Source organism: Schistocerca gregaria, chromosome 4 (genome assembly GCF_023897955.1).
Source record: "Schistocerca gregaria isolate iqSchGreg1 chromosome 4, iqSchGreg1.2, whole genome shotgun sequence".
In the NCBI taxonomy this organism is placed as follows: Eukaryota; Metazoa; Arthropoda; class Insecta; order Orthoptera; family Acrididae; genus Schistocerca; species Schistocerca gregaria.
Window position 1 is genome coordinate 231,617,175 of NC_064923.1, and position 21,197 is coordinate 231,638,371.

General features: G+C 39.2%; 1 protein-coding gene across 6 annotated transcripts in view; it reads right to left on the bottom strand.

Annotated features, from left to right (window-relative positions):
• Window positions 1-433: 433 nt before the first annotated feature.
• Window positions 434-21,197, bottom strand: part of LOC126267368 (uncharacterized) — a 48,851-nt gene continuing 28,087 nt past the window's right edge. For all 6 annotated transcript variants that reach the window (XM_049972545.1, XM_049972544.1, XM_049972547.1 and 3 more), the window contains exon 3: window positions 434-3,087. In XM_049972545.1, coding sequence (XP_049828502.1) covers window positions 1,145-3,064 — 1,920 coding nt within the window. In that variant the 5' untranslated portion in view covers window positions 3,065-3,087 and the 3' untranslated portion in view covers window positions 434-1,144. The remainder of the gene's footprint in view (window positions 3,088-21,197) is intronic.

A 21,197-nucleotide genomic window follows, 5' to 3' on the forward strand; every position in this document is an offset into this window, starting at 1 on the left:
AGAGAGAGAAAGAGAGAGAGAGAGAGGCGGGAGTGGGTGGTGGGAGGGGGGAGAGGGAGGGGGAGGGAGGGAGGCAGGAGTGAGTCGCGGCAGGGGGGGAAAATGAAACTGTAATAACACGTAAGCTGTGACTATGCCAACCATGCATTTGCTTTGTATATATGTGAATAGGATGTGAAACTAAAATAACACTTTCAGGAATAAAACCTATGTAAAATCAGGTTTCGTAAATTCTCGACACATCACCTCACATCATTAATGATCACATCATACTATAAGTTGTCCAATATCATGATGTATGTGTTGTGCATCACCATGTGCATGTGTTGTACAACACTAATTCACAGGAGAAATAAATAAATATAGATAAACACTATTAGTGGAATTATAATTGTATGGAGTAAAACTCTAACTTTAATCTTATAACCTTTATCATATTTCTTATGTATTGCATGTATTGCATCAGTAATTAATACACTGTTATAATTCATCTAAGCAATGTTTCTTAATACTGTTTGGTATTTCATGTTACTGATGCACCTGTGTTTTTCTGTTTCATGTGAGGTGTTTGTGCACATTATGACAATGAGGTGTTATTTGGCAACTTAAGCAAAACTAGCCATTGCTGAGAGGATAACAACAGTTAAAGTCCGTATGGAGATGAAAGCAAATTTGTCACAAGAAGCAGTCCAAATTATTACTAATACAAATCCTGATGAACTACCGATGTAAGGTATAGGAGCACCCAGTTGACAAGCTGCACTATAATTATGTTCTATAAAATTAAAATGTGGTATGACTTTTATTTATTTTGAAAATAAGAAAAAAGGATTCTTAATAAAAACAAATTAAAATGTCCAATGGAAAAATAAAGAAATTCTTTGCAATATGACATTATAGTTTGCAGGAGTCATGTAAAATTAACAAACTAAATATTTGTTGCTAACATCCAGTGCTGATATAAGTAATCAGTTTCAAAATAATGTGGGCCTCTCTCTATCTTTTCTTCTTTTTATTTTTTTAAAAAACTATATGAGATGCAGTAATGTAATAATTTCATGACAAATAATTATTTTATTGAGATTCATCAGTTTTTCAGTAGGAAATAATGAAGGACTGATATATATCTTGTTATGCTGAAGTATCAAAGTCTGATGCACTTACGAGACTTACGAGGCTTATATTTTCCAGTGTAATACACCACATAAGCAGGATAAAACTCATTATCAGAAAATTTGACAATAACTTGACGGTTTGGCTTGACTGTAGTGTCATACCTCAGTTTTCTTAATTCATCTTTGTAAGGTGGTAAAACCATGTCTGGATTTCCCTCAGTTTCATCTGCTATGATGACTCTGAAAACGAACATAATTTTTTCCACCGTATTTTTGTCTGAGTAATGACTTGCATAACATGAAATAGGAGTCAGTGATACCCCTTTCCCAAAGATATTTCCAGTTATAGATCCATGTTTTCTCCAGTCAAGATTTTTTTCACAGATTGAAGAAATATTTTTGATTTTAGTACCATGGAAGAGGTATTCTTCTTTAATATGACCATATCTGGACATCATTTCTGCTTTTCTCAAAAGATAATAACTATATAAAAAAGGATTTTGCACTTCAACTATTTTGGTGATATTAAAATGCTTTTGTGTAGTACCCTGAAACAATGTTTTTATCATACTGTATTTAGCACTAATACAAGAAATACCAACTAATTTGAATACTTCATCCTGTAATAAGGCTGCCCAGGATGTTTCTTGTTCAAAGACGATCATATGAAGACTCTTTTCTGATTTATTTTTTGCACTGTCTGCCACTTCCTTATTTCCTTTTTCAACCAAATGTAAGCTGTGGTTTTCTGCAGCATGTACTTCATTAGGTGTTACTATCGCATCTGATGGTGTCTCAGCTGGAAGCATACAGTGATTATCTTCATCATGTACTTCATTAGGTGTTAGTATTATGTCTGATGGCGTCTCATTGTTTCCTTCTTCTTCTGGACTCAGTTGGTTCGATGTGAATGTGTCATTTGAGATGAATTCCTCACACACTAGCTTTGTAATTCCCCTATTTTCCGCATTCTGATTTCTATTCTCAGTGACCAGAACAGCAATTTCTTTCACAGAACTTCCTGAGCCTGATTCATCAGAAACTGTTTCATTTCTTTCTGAACCATCTTCAATTTCTGATTTATTGATTTCTTTTGCTGTACATGAGCAGTTATTTTTTCCATAAGGTGCTTCATTCAGTGTGGTTGTTTCCTTATTCTGAGGCTTTTGATTTTGATCTTCCAACATTATTATTTCCTTTTGAGGATATTCCATGCCTGAATTATCATTTTCTGGCCTCTTGGACACACTTATTAATACTTCCTGGCCTACTGAGGCTGGTTTCACACCTTGTATTTCTTGATCATGGAATTTTTCCAGTGACTTGGGAAACAGTCTCTCTTCTTGATTGTCCACTGTGGACATTTTGCTCTTTGTTAGTCCCTTATATGCTGCTTCCTCTTCAGCTTCATTTATCTTTCTTTTCCCAACTGTAGAATAGCAATCAATTTTGTTATGAAACACTTCACTTGTTATTGTTTTCTTGCTTAAAGCATTTTGATCATCATTACTGTTGTCTTCATGAAATGAATCTGCAGTTATATTAAGAGGAAAGCCAGCAACTAACTGTTGAGACTCTTGTTCATTTATATTACTTTCTGACTCCTTATCTGACTGAGTACAAACATGAAAATCTTCTATGTTGTTCACAACAATTTCTTCAGTCTTTAATTTGTGTTCTGTTTTTAGCTTCTTTGTTGGTTGAGCCGTAGACATCTCATCTTCTTTTCCCTTCAATAATGTTACACACCGATCTAGACCAGATTGTATGTTTGCTTCATTATAGCCATGTGCTTCTCTCAGTTGTTGTGCAACTATGTCCACACCTGATAGTAAACAGCTTTGTGAGCTGTTTCCATATTTCACAAACTTGGTGTTGTCTTCCAGGTATGTGTCTTTTACATCAAGTTTCCCAGAAGCTTCCTGAATATGTATATTTTGTATATCCATAGTACTTGTAACTTATCTCCTGCCTGTAAAGGAAGCAGATATGACTGGTAAGTTATTACTGCATTTAACAGGCATTATAAACACTAGACAGAAATGATGAAATGCAACCACTCATTTTTTTATGATTGATGCATGATACACACATGTAACAGCACAGAAACTTTACCTTTTACACCTTAAAATTTTCTTGCTCCATACATCTAACCCACATCCATTGCCACATTAATTTCCTCTCACTCCACTCCTCTCAATCTGAGTAACAGCTCATAAATGGTTAGCGTATGGGTGTGTTTGAGTGACAGTGTGTGAGTGTGCAGAAAGTATAACAGCTTGAAAGTTATGAACAATCTCTCTATTATATATACAGGGTGCGTCAAAAAAATGTATACACACTTTGAACTGTCATACACAATTTATTTCCCATTCTACAAGGTTAAATATCTGTGAGAAAGTAATGTTATGTTTCTTCGGCAGGTGGCAGCAGTGGCAAGAAAGTAACTGCAACATGGCGGATGTGCTTTTGAGCTTTGAAGTTTGGAAGCAGATAATTAAATGGTACTGGAAGTTTGAGAATGTAGCTGCAGTTCGAAGACAGTGGAGAAGTGAGTATGGTACAGAACCACCTTCAAGGTTAACAATTACACGTCTACGAGACAAATTCGAAATTCATGGAACAGTGTGTGATGTGCATACAGGTCGATCAGGGCGACCTCATACAGCTACAGGTGATGATTCCACAACTGCGGTCTTGGAACTGTTTCAGCGTTCGCCTCAAAAATCTTCAAGGCAAGCGGCACGTGAGAGTAATGTAAGTGCCAGTAGTATGCTACGCATTCTGAAGAAAGACAAGTTTCGGGTGTACACTCCAAGGCTGGTGCAACAGCAAAGTGACGACGATCCAGATCAAAGGTTAGAATTTTGTGAATGGGTTCAGGAGATGGTGAGATGTGAACCGGGATTTATGGGTAGCATAATTTGGTCGGATGAAGCCCAATTCCGACTCAATGGAACTGTCAATAGGCACAATTATGTGTACTGGGCTGAAGATAATACTTACATTACAGTTGAAAAGACTGTGAATTTGCCTGGTGTAAATGTGTGGTGTGGTTTGTCTGCAAGGGGAGTCATTGGGCCTTTCCGCTTTGAAGGTACTGTTACTGGAGAAATGTACCTAACAATCCTTGCTGACTCCATATTCCCTGCCATTCATGCATTATACGGTAATGATGAGTTTTATTTCCAACAAGATGGCGCCCCACCACACTATTATAGGGATGTACGAGCATACCTGGATCACAATGTGCCAGGCCAGTGGATAGGACGCAGGGGACCGATTGAGTTTCCTGCACCCTCTCCAGACCTCACACCACTGGATTTCTTCTTATGGGGCACAGTTAAAAGATGAGGTGTACAAACGTAAACCACGTAAACCTGGACACTTTGGAATGAGATTCAGGCAGTGTGCGCAGAAATCTCATTGGACACTTTGGTACGATGTATGGAATCAGTGGTGACTCACACTCAGTAATGTACTGATACTGAAGGCCACCAGTTTGAACATTAATCAAATTTGCAAAGTACATTTATTTTTCCAATTGAACTTTAAGCTTTCCATTTCCAGAAATTTAACATTGTAGAATGGGAAATAAATTTTCTATGCACCCTGTATATTTTTACAATATATCAATCAGCCATAGGTGAGTGATTGCCTTTCCTGATTTATGGATTTTCATTCACAATATCCCGCCCGTCTAGCCCAATGCAATTTCCTGTAACACCACTTAGTGACACCTGTTGCCACTGCAAGCCTGTCACTGGTCACCAAGGCCTTCAAAAGCTCAACTTCACCTTTTGCCAGGGCTTCTACACATCTTTATGTGCCTTGAGTTAAGGCATATCTTACCCAAAATATTGCCCTCAGTACAAAAAGCAGTATTCCATCACCTAACCAGCCTATGGAGTACCCTAGTTCATCCCTATGATATACCCTGCACCAAATCCTACACCATTACAACATCCACACCTACTATGGTACCCATCCCTGTGGATGAACAAGGTGAAATACATGTTCTGTACATCTATTCACTAACTACCACTGCACTCCTGATCAGGCTCATATAGTCCTTAAAAAATCGCATTACACAACACACATGAAGGCAGTCAAGTTACACTAGATGCATTGCAGAAATTACCAGTTTGGTCAACTCAATACATCTGTTTTTCAGAGAGTGTTCTCCTTCAATACAAAAGTATTTCCAAAGTTTCTGCACTTCTTTCATCAACATGCATCAGTCAGCTACACGGTGAGTGTTTAGATTTCCTTGTTTGTACTTATTACAAATGTCCTGAAATTACTGTTTTGCAAAATAATTATATAAAAATGATAAAAATTCTTCATTTTATAATAAAATCTATGTATGACAATGTTTACAACAGATAGTCGATGACAAGGACACTTCCTATGTCGAGAAATACTCCCAATTATTAAAGAATTGAGAACAATGAAGTATCAACCTCTGTTTTGGAAACATTCTGGATCAAACTGAAATTTTCTGTGAAAAAACATTTTCTTATGTTTAATACAAATTTAAGGAAAATAGATCTACATGAATCAAAACAAAATAACCAAAACTTCAAACTATTATTAGAAAAACAGAATGAACTGACGTGAATATTTACACATCACCACTATCACCCTTGATAGCGATAAGATTTTTAGCCCGGTAAATTTGGATGATTTAAAATGTTGCATGTACAAACTCATCCCATCCCTTGAGATATACACGACTAAGATAAAATAATACAAATACCCATTCAATATAGCATAGAGCTATCTATAGCACAAACACAAACACAAAACACACTCATGTACACAATTCTTTAACACTCAAATTTATGGGACCCATACCAAATAGGACTAACAAGGGACAATGAATATTTGCAAGGGTCACTATGAAGGTAACATGTTAGTTTGACCAACAGGAAAGTGTCAAAGAAATGCTGTAAAACCTGAAGTGGCACACACTTGAAGACTATTTCCCATGCAAATGCTTACTTATTAATATTTAAGTACCAAGTGAAGAATCTTGGAATATACTACAAACTCCTATGTATCATTCCCATAGGGATCACAAGGACAAGATTAGACTACATATTGCTGCACAGACATGCAGTCATTCTTCCTCACACTCTGTGCTCAAATGGAGTGGGATAGAACCATGTTAGCCTAAATGGTGCAATGGAAAGTATTCTCTAAAATGCAGAGTATAGATGTAAACATAGCCATGTAAAGAGAGATGGTCCCTATCACAGAAATTAATCTGATATATCTTTGGCAGTAGAATAAATTCTAGCACTGCAATTTTGGTCCCTTAAGCCACTCCTTTTCAATCAGCCTTAAAGTATGCAGGCAGTAAGTCATCTGTTATGAGTAATATCAAGTATACCTTTGTAGGTTACACACTCAAGTGCATGTGGAGAAAGTAAGACATCACAATCAAAGTGATAAATATGCACTTTGCAGTATCTTGGGTTGGCTGTCATGAATGCTGAAGTATGTATTACACAAAGGGAAGGTCTTACATCATAAAAAGCAGGAAATTTGCATGAACTTATGAAGGCAAACAAGACACATCCATGTAAATACGAAATAGAAACAGGATAAGGCAGATACTGCATAAGGACTCATTGTGATTTCCACAGCCATCAAAGCCAAGTCCTATAAACAGCAGTTGAGCAATCTGAAAAAGGCAGGCAAAAGACAAGATGAATTACAGCGCTAGCCATTAAAACTGGAACATCAGGGAAGACAGCAAGTAAGAAGATTTACTTTTGTGCATACTCAATTCAATTAAGCTTCCCAGCGTGGTTGCAAATTTTCTTGGAGTACCATTACTGTATTGTCTCATGTTAGGTTCTTTATTATGTCAAAATGCCATACGTGCCAGAAGATGAATATGTGCACTTGAAATTCAGCAAACAGTTACAGCTTGCCAATAGTGTGGAATGAAACACTTCATTTAAAATAAATTGACTGTCTCTGTAGAAAAAAATTAATGAAAGCCAAATTCCTTTAGCAAACAGACAAAAATAACTTCAGTGTTCTGCAAGGCAATTAATGCAACTACCAAAAATGGGGCAATAAAATGAAATCAGAAAACTGAAACTGGTGACATATTTCAACCTTCTGTAATTATATACTTTATTTTTTTTGATAGCTCCTAGCCACAGAAATCCATCTTGCTTTCATCTGATGTGAAAGCTGTAGATGGAGAGGAAACAGAAAATCATTAAACGCAAACACAGATCTTGTAGAGACTATCCCCTCCCCACTACTACTCAGACCGCTCTGCGCATGCATGAATCTGGAAGCTTGGGAGCACCAGAAAAATGTTTCTGGGTAGCATCTGGCTGCTTGTTGCTCATGCTAATACAGTTAGCAGCCACACTTCAAGTAGCCACAAGTGGGAAAAGGTACTGCTCACACGCGACTCAACGGCGCATGTGCATGAGCCCGCTGGCAACTGCGCATTGCATGAGCCCGCTGGCAACTGCGCAAACAGACCTAATGTAAACAGTAGTGACATCACGCTCGCTGGGAACAGTTTGTTGATATTAAGTAGTGCTTCGTCCTACAGCCTTTAACGCATTTTTCTATTGGCAGATGATGGTGTGTGCACTGTGCTTTGTTATTCTCATAAATGACACATTTACTTTGTAACTTAAGTTTTATTTTGGTTTTTTCTCTCATTCATATTTTACTGTTGCAGTAGTGGGATACAGTAATTTTTTTTTTGTTAGAGTATCAGTTCCTCTCAGTCAAAACAACAAAAAATTAATTGAAATCCAAAACAATGAACAATTCCTGGAACTCTGAAAAATTCCCATGTTTTTCTCAATTTTCTTCCAGAGGAAGAAATGACCAGGTTTTTCCCAGATTTCCCGGTTGTCCATGGACATGCATATACACAACGAGAACACAATATAATTATTGCTAACACTTGGTTTAAGAATCATAAAAGAAGGTCATAAATGTGGAAGACACCTGGAGACACAGGAGGTTGATTATATAATGGTTAGACAGAGATTTGGGAACCAGATTTTAAAATTGTAAGACATTCCAAGGGGCAGTGTAGACTCTGGGGTACGAACTGTAGATTAAAAATGAAGAAATTGGAAAAAGTAGGGGACAGGTTCTTCATAAGTTGAAAGAACCAGAGGTTCAGAGGGAGCATTAGGCTATGGTTGACTAGAATGGAGGAAAGGAATATCGTAGAATATGAGTGGGTAGCTTCAAGAGATGAAATAGTGAAGGCAACAGGGGATCAAATACGTAAAAAGACAAACCCTAGTAGAAGTCCTTGGATCACACAAGACATAATGAATCTAACTGATGGATGGGAAAATTTTAAAAATGCAGCAAATGGAGCAGGTCAAAGGAAATACAAATCTTTAAAAAAGCGAGATTGACAGGAAGCACCAAATTCCTACGTAGGAAGGGCCAGAGGACAAATGTAAGGATTTAGAAGCATATTTCATTAGGGGAAAGATAGATACCACCTACATGAAAATTAAAGTGGCCTTTGGGGAAAAGAGAAGCAGCTGTATGCATACCAAGAGCTGATATGGTAAACCAGCCCTAAGTGAAAGGTGAAAGGTGGAAGGAGTATACAGAGTATCTATACAAGGGAGATGACCTTGAAAGCAATATTATAGAAAGAGAAGTGGACATAGATGAAAATAGGATGGGACATACAATACTGTGAGAAGAATTTGACAAAGCTCTGAAAGATCTAAGTCAAAACAAGGCCCTGGGAATAGATGATATTCCATCAGAACTACTGGTAGTCTTGGGACAGCCAGCCATTACAAAACTCCTCCATCTGGTGTACAAGATATATGATATAGACGAAATACCCTCAGACTTAAAGAAGAATGTGGTAATTCCAACTTCAAAGAAAGCAGTTGCTGAAAAATTCTTCCCATAAACACTAATCTTTCGTAATTGCATAGGAGGGAACTCTATCTGCAACATATTCTTTGTTCCCGTAACCTCCCTGGCCTCTGTCTTTGCTAGACCCTATCCCTCACTTACATCTATTGACTTACTTGCTTCTACTTCAGCATCTCACACATCCTTGTATCCCCTAGTGCACTTGCATGAGTGGAGCAATGCAAAAATGGTTTAATTCATACTTAACTGGAAGAATGCAGATATTAAATTAACAGTACAGATACTCTACAAAAAGCAACATAGTCCTCTAACTGGGGAGGTATCAAGAATGGTGTCCCACAGAGTTCAGTCTTCGGTCCCTTACTGTTCTTAATATATATTAACGACTTGCCACTCTATATTCATGAAAATGCAAAGTTAGTTATTTTTGCTGATGATACGAGTATAGTAATGACAACCAAGAAGCAAGAATCAGCTGAGGAAATTGCAAATAATGTCTTTCAGAAAATTATAAAGTGGTTCCCTGCAGCTGGAATCTCACAAAATTTTGAGAAAACACAGTTTATACAAGTCCGTACAGTAAATGGCATAACACCATTGATAAATATAGACTATGAATGGAAGTCTGTTGCTAAGATAGAATACTCAAAATTTCTGGGTGTGTGCATTGACGAGAAATTGAATTGGAAGAAACACATCGATGATCTGCTGAAACGGTTAGGTTCAGCTGCTTATGCATTTAGGATTACTGCAAATTTTGGTGATAAACGTATCAGTAAGTTAGCCTACTATGCCTATTTTCTTCACTGCTTTCATACGGCATCATATTTTGGGGCAATTCATCATTAAGAGAGAAAGTATTCATTGCACTAAAGTGTGTAATCACAATAATGGCTGGAGCCCAACCTAGATCACCTTACAGACATTTATCTAAGGAACTCAGGGTGTTCATAGTACCTACATAATACATATATTCATTTATGAAATTTGTCATTAATAACCCATCCCAATTCAAAAATAACAGCATAGTTACAACACTAGAAGAAAGGATGATATTCACTATTCTGGATTAAATCTCACTTTAGCACAGAAAGGGGTGAATTATGCTGCCACAAAAATCTTTGGTCATTTACCAAATAGTATTAAAAGTCTGACAGATAGCTAACCAACATGTAAAAGAAAATTAAAAGAATTTCTGAATGACGGCTCCTTCTACTCTTAGATATGAAGTAGTAACTGTAAAAGAATAATTAAAAAATAAAAATAATTAATTAATTAATTATTTTGTGTAAAGAAAATTTATGTTAAAGTGACACGTTCCACATCATTATGAAATGTCGTATTCATCATCTATGGAACAAGGATTAATGTATGTATGTATTTATGTATTTGCCCTTCTCTGTTCCACTCCTCTCCCTTTTTTCCCCACAACATAGTCACTTGATTCTACGTCTAGCAGCCCACTATTCCGTCTCTGCCTCATCCCTGCCCTCTCCCACAGACAGCACTAGAGCATCTTCCCCCACCCCTACTCAGTTATCCCACTCTCTCCCTGCTCCATGCTTCTTCTGCTTCCTCACAACCCACTGCAGCTCTGACAAAGGAGTTAACCTGATAACTGATAATATCAAGGTTCCTGCCTGCCAATCGATGATTTTTCTATGTGGAGAATAGCAATCTATCCTATTACATATTATTGTATGCCATCTCTGATTATCCATTGTTAAATAAACATGTAAATTCTCCTTCTTCTTGTTAGTCATTGCTACAGCTATCTCATACTCACTGATACTAGTTTCAATACAGACAACCTCAAAGACATCAGATATCTTTGCTGTCATTAAGGCTGATATATTTCTGTCATGAGCAGGATTAAGTCTTAATGCTACATAGCAGTCATGGTAGAATATCAGAAATGGTTCAGAATTCTCTGCGAAGTGATTGTGAGGTAACTATGATTTTTAAGCCAAGTGCAAAACTCTGTGATGTCATCTGTGCTTTAGAATCTTTTGGGGATAGGTTTTGTAAAAGAAGATATGAAAGAAAATGGTAGGTAGTGCAGGTAACAGTTTGGACTATAACCTCAATCATACCGTTGAGGATGGCATCAGAAACATTGCTGAGAACATTCCTCACATTGATGTGAAGATTGTGTCATCTTTTGAGTGGTATGACAAGACCTAATGAAGTGCTCTATAGAACATATTAATGCAGAGTTTGGAAAGGACCCAGTGAACAGGGACATTCACACACAGATGTGACTGCCACATCACCCTTTACTTGATCAAATCATACATAGCATGTTTTTTATCTGAATGCTTCTAGCAAGAGGCTACTCACATGGATAATTGCCAGAAGTAACCAGTCTTACCAAAAGAGTATCTATCTCATCCCAGTAATTTTTAATGTGTTCACTATCCTTGTTTAGGGTTAATTCATCCAGAAATTGAGCTGCAGAAAAATATAGTAACAGTTGATTTAGCTACTAGCAAACAAAGTACTGCAACTTAGTCAAAGTCAAGGATATTAAGCAAATGCATTTAGAGTCTTCCATCAAAACATCAGAAGCCTGATAAATTAAAAAAAGGTGATCTTCTCATACCCATGCATGAAAATGGAAAGGTAGATGGAATTACAGCACACCTGTTATGCATATCAGAACATCTCATAGAAATCAGTGAAACTGAGGATTGATCTTGATGGGTACAAACTAACATAGTAATATAGCAGTAAAATGAAAGATGGAGTAGCTATATATACAAAACTGGATTTAGGTCTAGGCCCTTCACCCAACGAATATTGCACTGAACAGCTTTTTGAATGCTGTGACACAATAGTTGATGAGGAAACACACAAGATAGTACTACTGACAGTTTACAGAGCACCAGCAGGAAGTATCTTAAGCTAGAACTAGTTTTAATAAGGTTATGCAGACTGGAAAATCATTGTTTGTGAAGACTTTAACCTGATTTTCTGTCAGACAGTACTGACTGAAGGCATGTAGAGTTGTTGTGGGGAACTCTGAATTATTTTACACAGTAAAATTCCCTATGAGTTTCGAAGGACATAGTGGAGTAGCTGTTGACAGCTGGTCTATAGATCTAACAATTTGCCATTTATCTGAGTAAGAGATCTCTTCAAAAAATTCCAGTTGTAATTTTGCACCAATGGTCTGTTTGAGGTAGATGCAGCTGGCATCCCTGCACACGTCTGTGTTTAATGTGTAGTTGTCAGAAGTTTAGTTGTTGTATGTTTGTTAGTTTTTGTTCAGTGCTCTACTGAGTAGAATGTTGTGATTCACAGTTTGCGAATTTCAAGATGGCAGAGTTATACGATCAATGTGTCTGCACTAAATTTTACATGAAACTCACAAAAACCTACCAAACAAATCAGGGAGCTTATAGTGATGAGTGCTTAAGCTGTACACAGTGATATGAATGAGTCACACAGTTTAAAAATGGTCAGACAGAAGTTAAAGATAACCTTCGTTCAGGATGCCCTTCAGCACCTACCAAAGACGCTCATGCAGGAACATCACTGAAATTGTGCATGTCAATCGAAGATTGACTATCTGAGAGATTCCAGAAGAATGTAACATTTGAACTGGGTCATGTCATGAAATCCTCACACAAAATCTTGGAATGCATCATGAAACTGCGAAGTTCATCCCTTGGCTTGTGAGTCAAGACCTGAAAGACCTTTGCCTCATAATCTGTTAAGAGCTTTTGGGTAGCGCAAATGAGCAAAAATTTCCTTCAGATGTGGATCTATGGTTATGATGTTGAGATCAAGGTTCAATCTTCACACTGGGTTAAGAAAGGTGCTCCAGCACCAAAAAAAGCTCATCAGATCAGGTCAAATGACAAAACCATGCAGATAGTTTTCTTTTGGCTCTGAAGGATTGGTTCATCATGAATTTGTACCACATGGACAAACTGTTAATCAAAGGTAGTATCAGGACGTTGAGCCATGCCAGCTCTGCAGCTATCAATATTTATTCAGAGATGCTAACTTTTCAGCACTTGTGGGTCAGTCGCGAGGTGGCACGGCTGTGAGTGGATCGACAGGCGAGCACAAGAGGTTGTCTGGAGGCAGGGAGGAGAGGAAGAGACAGTGCAATTGCCTGAGGAGGGGAGATAACTCGGTTGGTGAAGAGGTGTTTTGAAAAGGCATTGTACTGGGACAGTTGTAATGGCTGTGTCTTGAGATGGTTTGCACAACCAAGCAGTTGGCACCCATTAACCAATTACATTTTATTGGGAGATTGTACTGGTGACCTACTTTTCTGATGCTGTTGGACAATTATTTCACTGACCTAAAAAGGTGACATCATTCTATTTATGTCTTTCACCAGCCAAGCATTTTCTGCCTTCCATATTGCAAGTGTACCTCACCTGAGACAAACTATTAGCAAATGCTCAGTTATGAAACACTGTTAGCAATCCTTGTTGTTGTTGGACACTATGCAACTTGTTGCATCATTCTGATCGAACAGTTGTTGCTTGGTGTCTAGTAGCATTGACATTCTGCCTTACCATCCAAGTGTTGGGGCTTATTGTGTATAATGTTTTAAAATCGAGTGTTAGTTTGTTACAGACAATATTGTGGATCTTGAACTGTATGATGTACCAAAGTATGCTAACTCTGTGAGACACTTGTGCTGAGGTTTGAATGTCGGCATCCAACAAGGGCTTGATTATCGTAAGGAGAAAATATCATTTGGTGTTTTTTGGGGGGCACCATGCATGGAAGTGAGCTCAATCGGTTATTTAAAATATCTCAACCCTGAGTCTTGTTTAACTGTTAATTTGTAAGCTAAATTTAGCAGTCAAAATTTGTTTAAACTCTTGCAATACTGCTGCTATGTCTTTTATTTAAAGCTGTTTTAAGTGACTGATTTTGGTTTTATTAACATAGCACTGTTTGAGAGATTCAGTTATAGCGTGTTGTTGATACATCTGCACACGCGATTTGTTGGACTATGATTATTGACAATTTGTTCCACATCTGTGCCTAAGTGGTGGGACTGGGCTACACCTTTGGATTCTCACTTGTTCTTGTATCTGATGGAATTGAACTTTCTGTTAAGGCCCAGGTGCACCGAATGACAGCCCTCTGAGTTAACCGTTCGCGGGGAGTGAAGTCAGACGCATCTACTGTACATCACGCCTCCGGTCAGGCTGATAAATAGGGCCGAAGTGGCACAACCAGGTGAGGCCCGTGCCGGCTGCTCTGCAGGACATTCATGTCTGCACTTGGCCAATGCCATGAAACAGGAATTATTTGTAGGTGAAGTGTCTGATGTATATTATTGTCTGTCTAATTGGGAGTCTGTATGTAAGGTTACTGTTTCTTGTAAACGAATATATTTTGGCAAGGTTTTAAAACTGTCTGTAAGTGAGTGTACAATAGCCCTTTGGGCATGCAGTGTTTTCTATTTTCTATAAAGAAGGCTTTACCTTTATCATTTGGAAATTTGTTATACACTCATTGGTAATTAAATCCAACTGGTAGGCTTCATGTATGAATGTTCTATCACTAGGAGTGTATTATTATAAATGTTATTTCTTCACTATTTTGTTAATACAAAATATAGTATTTACAGTTCATGTGTAAGGTTACCCTTTTTTTTCAAAAAGAATACATTTGGGCAAGGGTTTAAAACTGTCTGTAAGTGAACTTATGGTAGTCCTTTAGGCGTTCAGTGTATTCTATTTGTTATACTTTCTTTGGTATTTAAAGCCAACTGATAGGCTTCATGTACAAACATTCTCACACTTGAAGTTTATGCTAATTGTTACTGCTGTTGATTGACTTCAATAAATATTGTGAACAATAAAAGGTGAATGCTCCCCTATCCTAAGGCCAGTCCTTCCACTTAGTCCTTTGGGCATTCTATGATACCAGACGTGTTGTGATGCCTGTGAGAAAATGTGACAAGGAAATGGCCTGAAGTGTGGTGAGACAATTCATGGCTCTTGCACCTTCACATTCATCCTTGTTGGTGCACGACTACTGCACAAAAAACAAAATCACTGTGCTGACTCATCCTCCAGACTCTCCAGACCTGGAACCTGCAGATTTCTTTTTTATTCCCAACACTGAAAACCCGATTGAAAGGGCAAAGATTTGCAACGATAGATGAGAAAAAATAAAATTTGCAGACAGCGCTTTATTTGATCCAGCAAGAGGCGTACCAAGAGTGCTTTCAGAAATGGAAACAGTGTTGGGAGCAGTGTATTAATTGAGGAGGAGAGTATTTTAAAGGAGACCATGTACAATAAGTAAAAGGTAAGTGCAGAAAAAGTTTCAGGACAAAGTTCCAGAATTTTTGGTCAAATAATAACAATAAAATATACCAACTATTTAAGTATACATCACAGAAGAAAAGTACTGCATTGAGAATCATGAACATCGATTTAAAAAAGGTGTTTTAGAGAGAAATTATGGGAAGAATGCTGGGTAGACAGTGTTAATGGAAAATTCGATTCTTTCTTAAACATATTCTTTAAACAATGGAAACTGTCGGTATCGGTTTGAATTACCGCAATCCACAGTATAACATCTGCGTGTGCTTGTAGGCTGAATAACAGAAGTACGCTTGTCTCAGCTCGATGTAATAATTTATTAATGAAACCCTGCAGCCGGAACAGACAATAATACACTGCAACTGATAACTCATGCGAAGGCATGAGAAAAGTTAAGTATGGTAAATTATTCCTTATCTAACACACTTGGATTCATACTTTCGCCACGGAGTAGAACATGGAGCAGAAATCAATAATCAAAGAGTAAATCAGAGATCAAATGTCGTTAGCGTATAGCATCTCTGGCATACAGTGGGAAAGTTTCACGGCACTGTACTTTCAAACACCCATGCATGTCATGGCACTGGACAATGACAGAAGACACCACATCAGTCCCCATGGTGGAAGCAGAGCGTCATTCCAAATAGCGTGCTGGAAAACTGACATGTCGTCTGTATCTTGAAGTACGTGGCGGTGGGTCAACTGCGGCCCCCAGCTGCGTCAGTGTCGGCGACGACGTTGACGGAGTAATTGCTGAGTGAGGCAGAAGTTGTGGTAGGTCATGAGTCGTTGCTTCCAGAAAGATGTACGCCAGTTTCATGCAGTCAATGGAGACAGTAGTCGCTTTCCCATTGATCAAGATGACCAACGTCTTGCTTCCTCTGGTTATGACACAGTGTGGACTGGAATATGGTGGTTGAAGTGAAGGTTTAATACCTTCTGTTCGTAACATGACGTGCATGCAGGAGGACAGGTGACGATGGACAATGGTGGCAGGTGTCCCGTGTCAGTGAGGTTGCTGCGGAGGCGGAGGCAAGCCACATGTTGTCGCACTCTTGGGGGAGAAATTCCAGCTGGCCACCCGTAGGGTTCAGCAGAGCATCGGTAGCCACGAATTCTCCCGGCAGGCATATTGCTTCACCATAAACCAATTCAGCTGAAGAAGCATCCAGGTCTGGCTTGAATGTGCTTCGGAGTCCAAGTAATACCACAGGAAATGCTTGGGTCCATCCGGTGTCACGATACATTAGGGCAGCTTTTAGGGTATGATGCCATCGCTCTATTAAACCATTGCTGGCAGGGTGATAGCTCGCTGTCCAATGGTGAAGTGTGCCACAAAAGTTTGTCAACTCTCAAAACAAATCGGACTAGAATTGATGTCCCCTGCCCATCGTAACGTGCTGCGGGCAACCGAAACATGACACCCAGTGTGTGACGAAGGTGAAAGCGATAGTTTCTGCCATTAAATTGTCCAGTGGTGCAGCTTCTGGCCATCAAGTGTACTGATCAATCATTGTAAGTATGTAAAGGTGACCATCGGATGATGACAGTGGGCCAGCAATGTTTAGCTGGACATGCATGAATCGTGCTGTCATAATTGGAAAGCTTTCTACCGGTGAGTGGATGTGGTGATTTAACTTGCTACGCTGGCATTTCAAGCAGCATCTCGCCCAATCGCATGAGTCTGTTTGTATTCCAGGCCACACGTTACGCATTGTTACTAAGCATCTTGTAGCTCGTATGCCTGGGTGACATAAGTCATGCAGCGAATGGAAAGCGTCCTTCTGAAATTCCAGAGGTAGGAAGGGTCTCGGCTTAATGAACGACTCAATGTGTAATTGTAATCGCGCAACAAGGGTACGGGATAACGATTGGGAATTGTTCAGGCATTCACAGCTCTATAATCACGGCCTCTATGCACCCTCCTTCTTTGGCACTAGATGTAATAGTGAGGACCAAGGGCTGTTGGAAGGCCAGATTACACCTTCGTGCAACATACAGTCAAATTCTGCCTTTGCTATTTTGAGACGATCTGGGGCTACACATCACGGCCTTCAAAAGGTAGGGGGTCCATCAGTAATCTCAATATAATGGACGGTATCATGTCTTACCTCCTTAGGTGCTCCGGGTGGTCGCATCAGGGCTGGAAATCCTTGCAGCAGCTCCATGTACTCACCATCTACTACCTGAATTACCTTGGCAGCATGGACAGTGGCATCTCTGTGGAATCCAGAAGTTGTTTTTGTCGACCAGGTGAGAATTCCTTATGTCAGGCAGCACGTTGTAGTGGGCGAGGAAGTCGGCTCTGATGATTGGTTCAGCAATGTCCACAATGATAAAGTCCCATGCAAAAGTGTGCCACAACCCAAGGTCGAGTTGTGCCATATGTCATAATCCGAGAATTTTTAGCAGCTGTGAGGCAAATGGGCATAGGTGGTCGCTTCTGATGTAGTATTGTTCAAGGAAAGATTGACAAATCGGAACCAGTGTCTACTAAGTACTTCCAGGTGGAACGTCGGTCACTCACAAACAGGTGCCTGGATGACGGACAGCAACCGAAGGAGGCACTCACTTCCAATCATCACGGCCATTTGGGTAGGTGCAGGGCATCGTACACTTACGTCCTTGCTTGTCATACTTGCGATAGTACCAACAGACTGTTTGCTCTGTCCCGGTCGTAGTCGAGACAGTCGATGATCAGCTGCGTGAGCGATGACAGAATCGATGTCGGCTCCTGTTGTCCGTGTTGCAGCAGTGTAACCACTCGCTGATTTGCCATGATAATAAGTCCACTTTGTTGGCGAGAACATCATAATCCGCACATGAGACAGTTGTCACCGCACAGGCACACCCCATGGTGGTGGAAATAACTACTGACGGCATCTTATCCGTTAATTCGGCCACTGCGCCTAAAGACATGTCAGTCTGCTACCCCCACGATTGCCTTCACTGGTGGTGGTAACCGGCTGCTCCAGATCGTGCGCAGAAAGCTGTCCAGGACTGTACCTGCATCTACTTTACTCCGCAGATGACGTAGGTACTGTGAAGGTTTCTTATTGCCGATGTCCTCTTCGGTAAGCACCTGCTGGATTAGTTCTGCTTTCAATCGGTCATAGCTGTTTGTTCCCGGCAGGCTAATTATGATGTCTTGAATGTCAGCAGCATACTGGTGATCTAGTTGGTTGACCACCAGCGCAAATTTCATGGCGTCGACCATGATACCCACACAGGAAAAATTTTCTTCGACTTGCGCAAAACACAGGTATGGATTGTGCAGCCAGAAGGGTGGTAGTCGCACCGCTAGACGTGCCACAGAAGTATTTGTTGGCTCTGGTGGATTCGCCATCTCAATTTCTCCAAGGACTTCTCGTAACGTGCACGCAGGAGATCACGTTGGGGTCACCACCTTGTTGGTACCAGTTCGAATTACCACAATCAATGGATTAACATCTGCGTGTGCTTATAGGCTGAATAATGGAAGTAGGCTTGTCTCAGTTTGATGTAATAATTTATTAACGAAAGAACGCACAATAATACACAGCAACTGATAACTCATGCGAAGGTGTGAGAAAAGTTCAGCATGGTAAATTATTCCGTATCTAACACACTTGGATTCACGCTTTCACCACAGAGTAGAATGTGTAACAGAAATCAACAATCAAAGAGTAAATCACAGAACAAATGCCACTTGTGTATTGCGTCTCTGGCATCCAGTGGGAAAGTTTCACAGCACTATACTTTCAAACACCCGTGCATGTCACAGCACTGGATGATGACAGAAGACACCACAGAAACTCTTGGTTGGAAAATCAACAATGTAGGAAAAGACTGGTTGCAACTTACGACAAAGAAGACATGCTAAGTTGCAGACAGGCTCAACTAAAAGGCATTCTGGTCCGAGCATGAAATATCTTTGCTTGTGCAAATGAATGGTGTGTGTTTCTCCTTCTTCTTCTTCTTTTTACCACGTTCTTAGAATACTTTTGAGTCTTTTAATCCTCAATTCTTTTGAGTCTTTTAATCCCCTAAACCAAATACAGACAAAATTGAACAACAGCATGAATATGGGGTGGATGACTGCGGGGAAAAAGTATCTTGTGCTACAAAAAAAAGCTCTATGTAATTCAAAGAACAAGGACTAGCCAACATTTGAAACTCCATTGCCATTAATATTGTCCAACTCTCCAGTCTGTTATTTAAGTAGTACTGCTCATTTATTATGCACATAAAAACATTAAGAATAAGGCACAATTATTTGGAACATTATTAAACAAGAAACAAACCTAACTATCCACATGAAATTAAGTATCCAGAAAATAGCTCTAGCAGAAACAGTGACACTTTCAAATCACTGGCCACCAAATACAGTGATTACCTCATCACAGTGGCTGAGAATACTGCCAGCAGCATCAGACTTATCAATTTTCTTATGCAGACATTGTATCCACCACCAACAGACATTACTTTCAAAAATACAGCTCCTATGGTGGTTACATAACTCATCAGGTTACTAAAATGTAGTACTTCTGATGGTGTTTCTAGCAGAATATTAGAACCTTGTGCTGACTTACAGCATATTTCGTGTCAGACTGAAATATGTTGTCGTAACATCCAATAAAACTGTTGATAAGCAGAACAACTCTAATTACAAACCAATATCACTCCTATAGCCCTTTCAAAAGTATCTGAGGGAGATGCTATGATAGAATAGTGACTTGTTTAACTGAGCAAGACTTGTTAACCACCTCTGTTTGGCCTTTAAAGGTATCTCCATACAGAAATCAATGCAACAGCTCAAGAAAAAACTGCTAACAGAGCTAAACAAGAAAAATTATCCTGTTGGTATGTTCTGGAACCTAGCCAAAGGCTCTGATTGAGTGTGTCACAATATCCTGCTTGACAACTAGACACAATGCCTGAAACTGAACAGGTCAACAATGCTAAACCGAGGCAAACCCCAAATGCAGGACTGGAGTGTATCCAAAAAGCAGCACCTATCACTGTCATCAATCATAACAGTAGTAAAAAGACTATGAATCCATCAGGGGGTAATTTTCCAATGACAAATAAGGCTGAAGTAGCAAACATTGCTACTGTGGCATCTGCATCAAGTGCGAACAATCAGTACATCAGTGAAACAAAATCTATCACTGAAAACAAATCATATAAACATGTAAACGACAGGGTGAATGAAAAAAAAAAGCATCAATAATGAGTGGCAGAAAGTGAACAGTTGAGGAGGCCCAAGAAATTCAAATGTAGCAAAAAAATAAAAAAAAAGAGCTGTCAAAAATACTGCAGACACAGAAAAAGGAAATAAAATGGGGAAAAGCAGGTGAACAGTATGCCTTGAAACCTAATACGTAAACATTCAACAATGTCACTGCTAAAAGCAGAAGTAACGTCATAATACATACTGGCAACGATAACGACTGCTGTTAAGTGAGAATAATGTACGATTCCACCTAATCAAAGTAAACGGTGGCACCACAGCTAAAACTCTTAACTTCTTCCAGCCTGTTTGTGGCAAATTATTTACCAAAAAGAGCAGGTGTCTGTCTTGACACAAGTGTCACAAACCTAAATAAATGGCACTACAAAGTGTAATTTGCCCTACATTTGCAGATCACAGTGCAATAATCATGAAGCTATGGGCAAACTCAGTAAGTACACAACAAATTCACAGCTAGCGTTCAAATTATGTGTTCAGCAATGCAGCAATGGGGTTGTTGCAATGAAACATTTAGATGCTTTCAAAATTGCAGTGTCTGCTGTAAACTGACACCAAACATTTGGAAAATTGGCACCAAATGATACATTCAGTTGCATGTTCCACACTTTTAAAGTTGAATTTGATGAATTTTTTCACTAA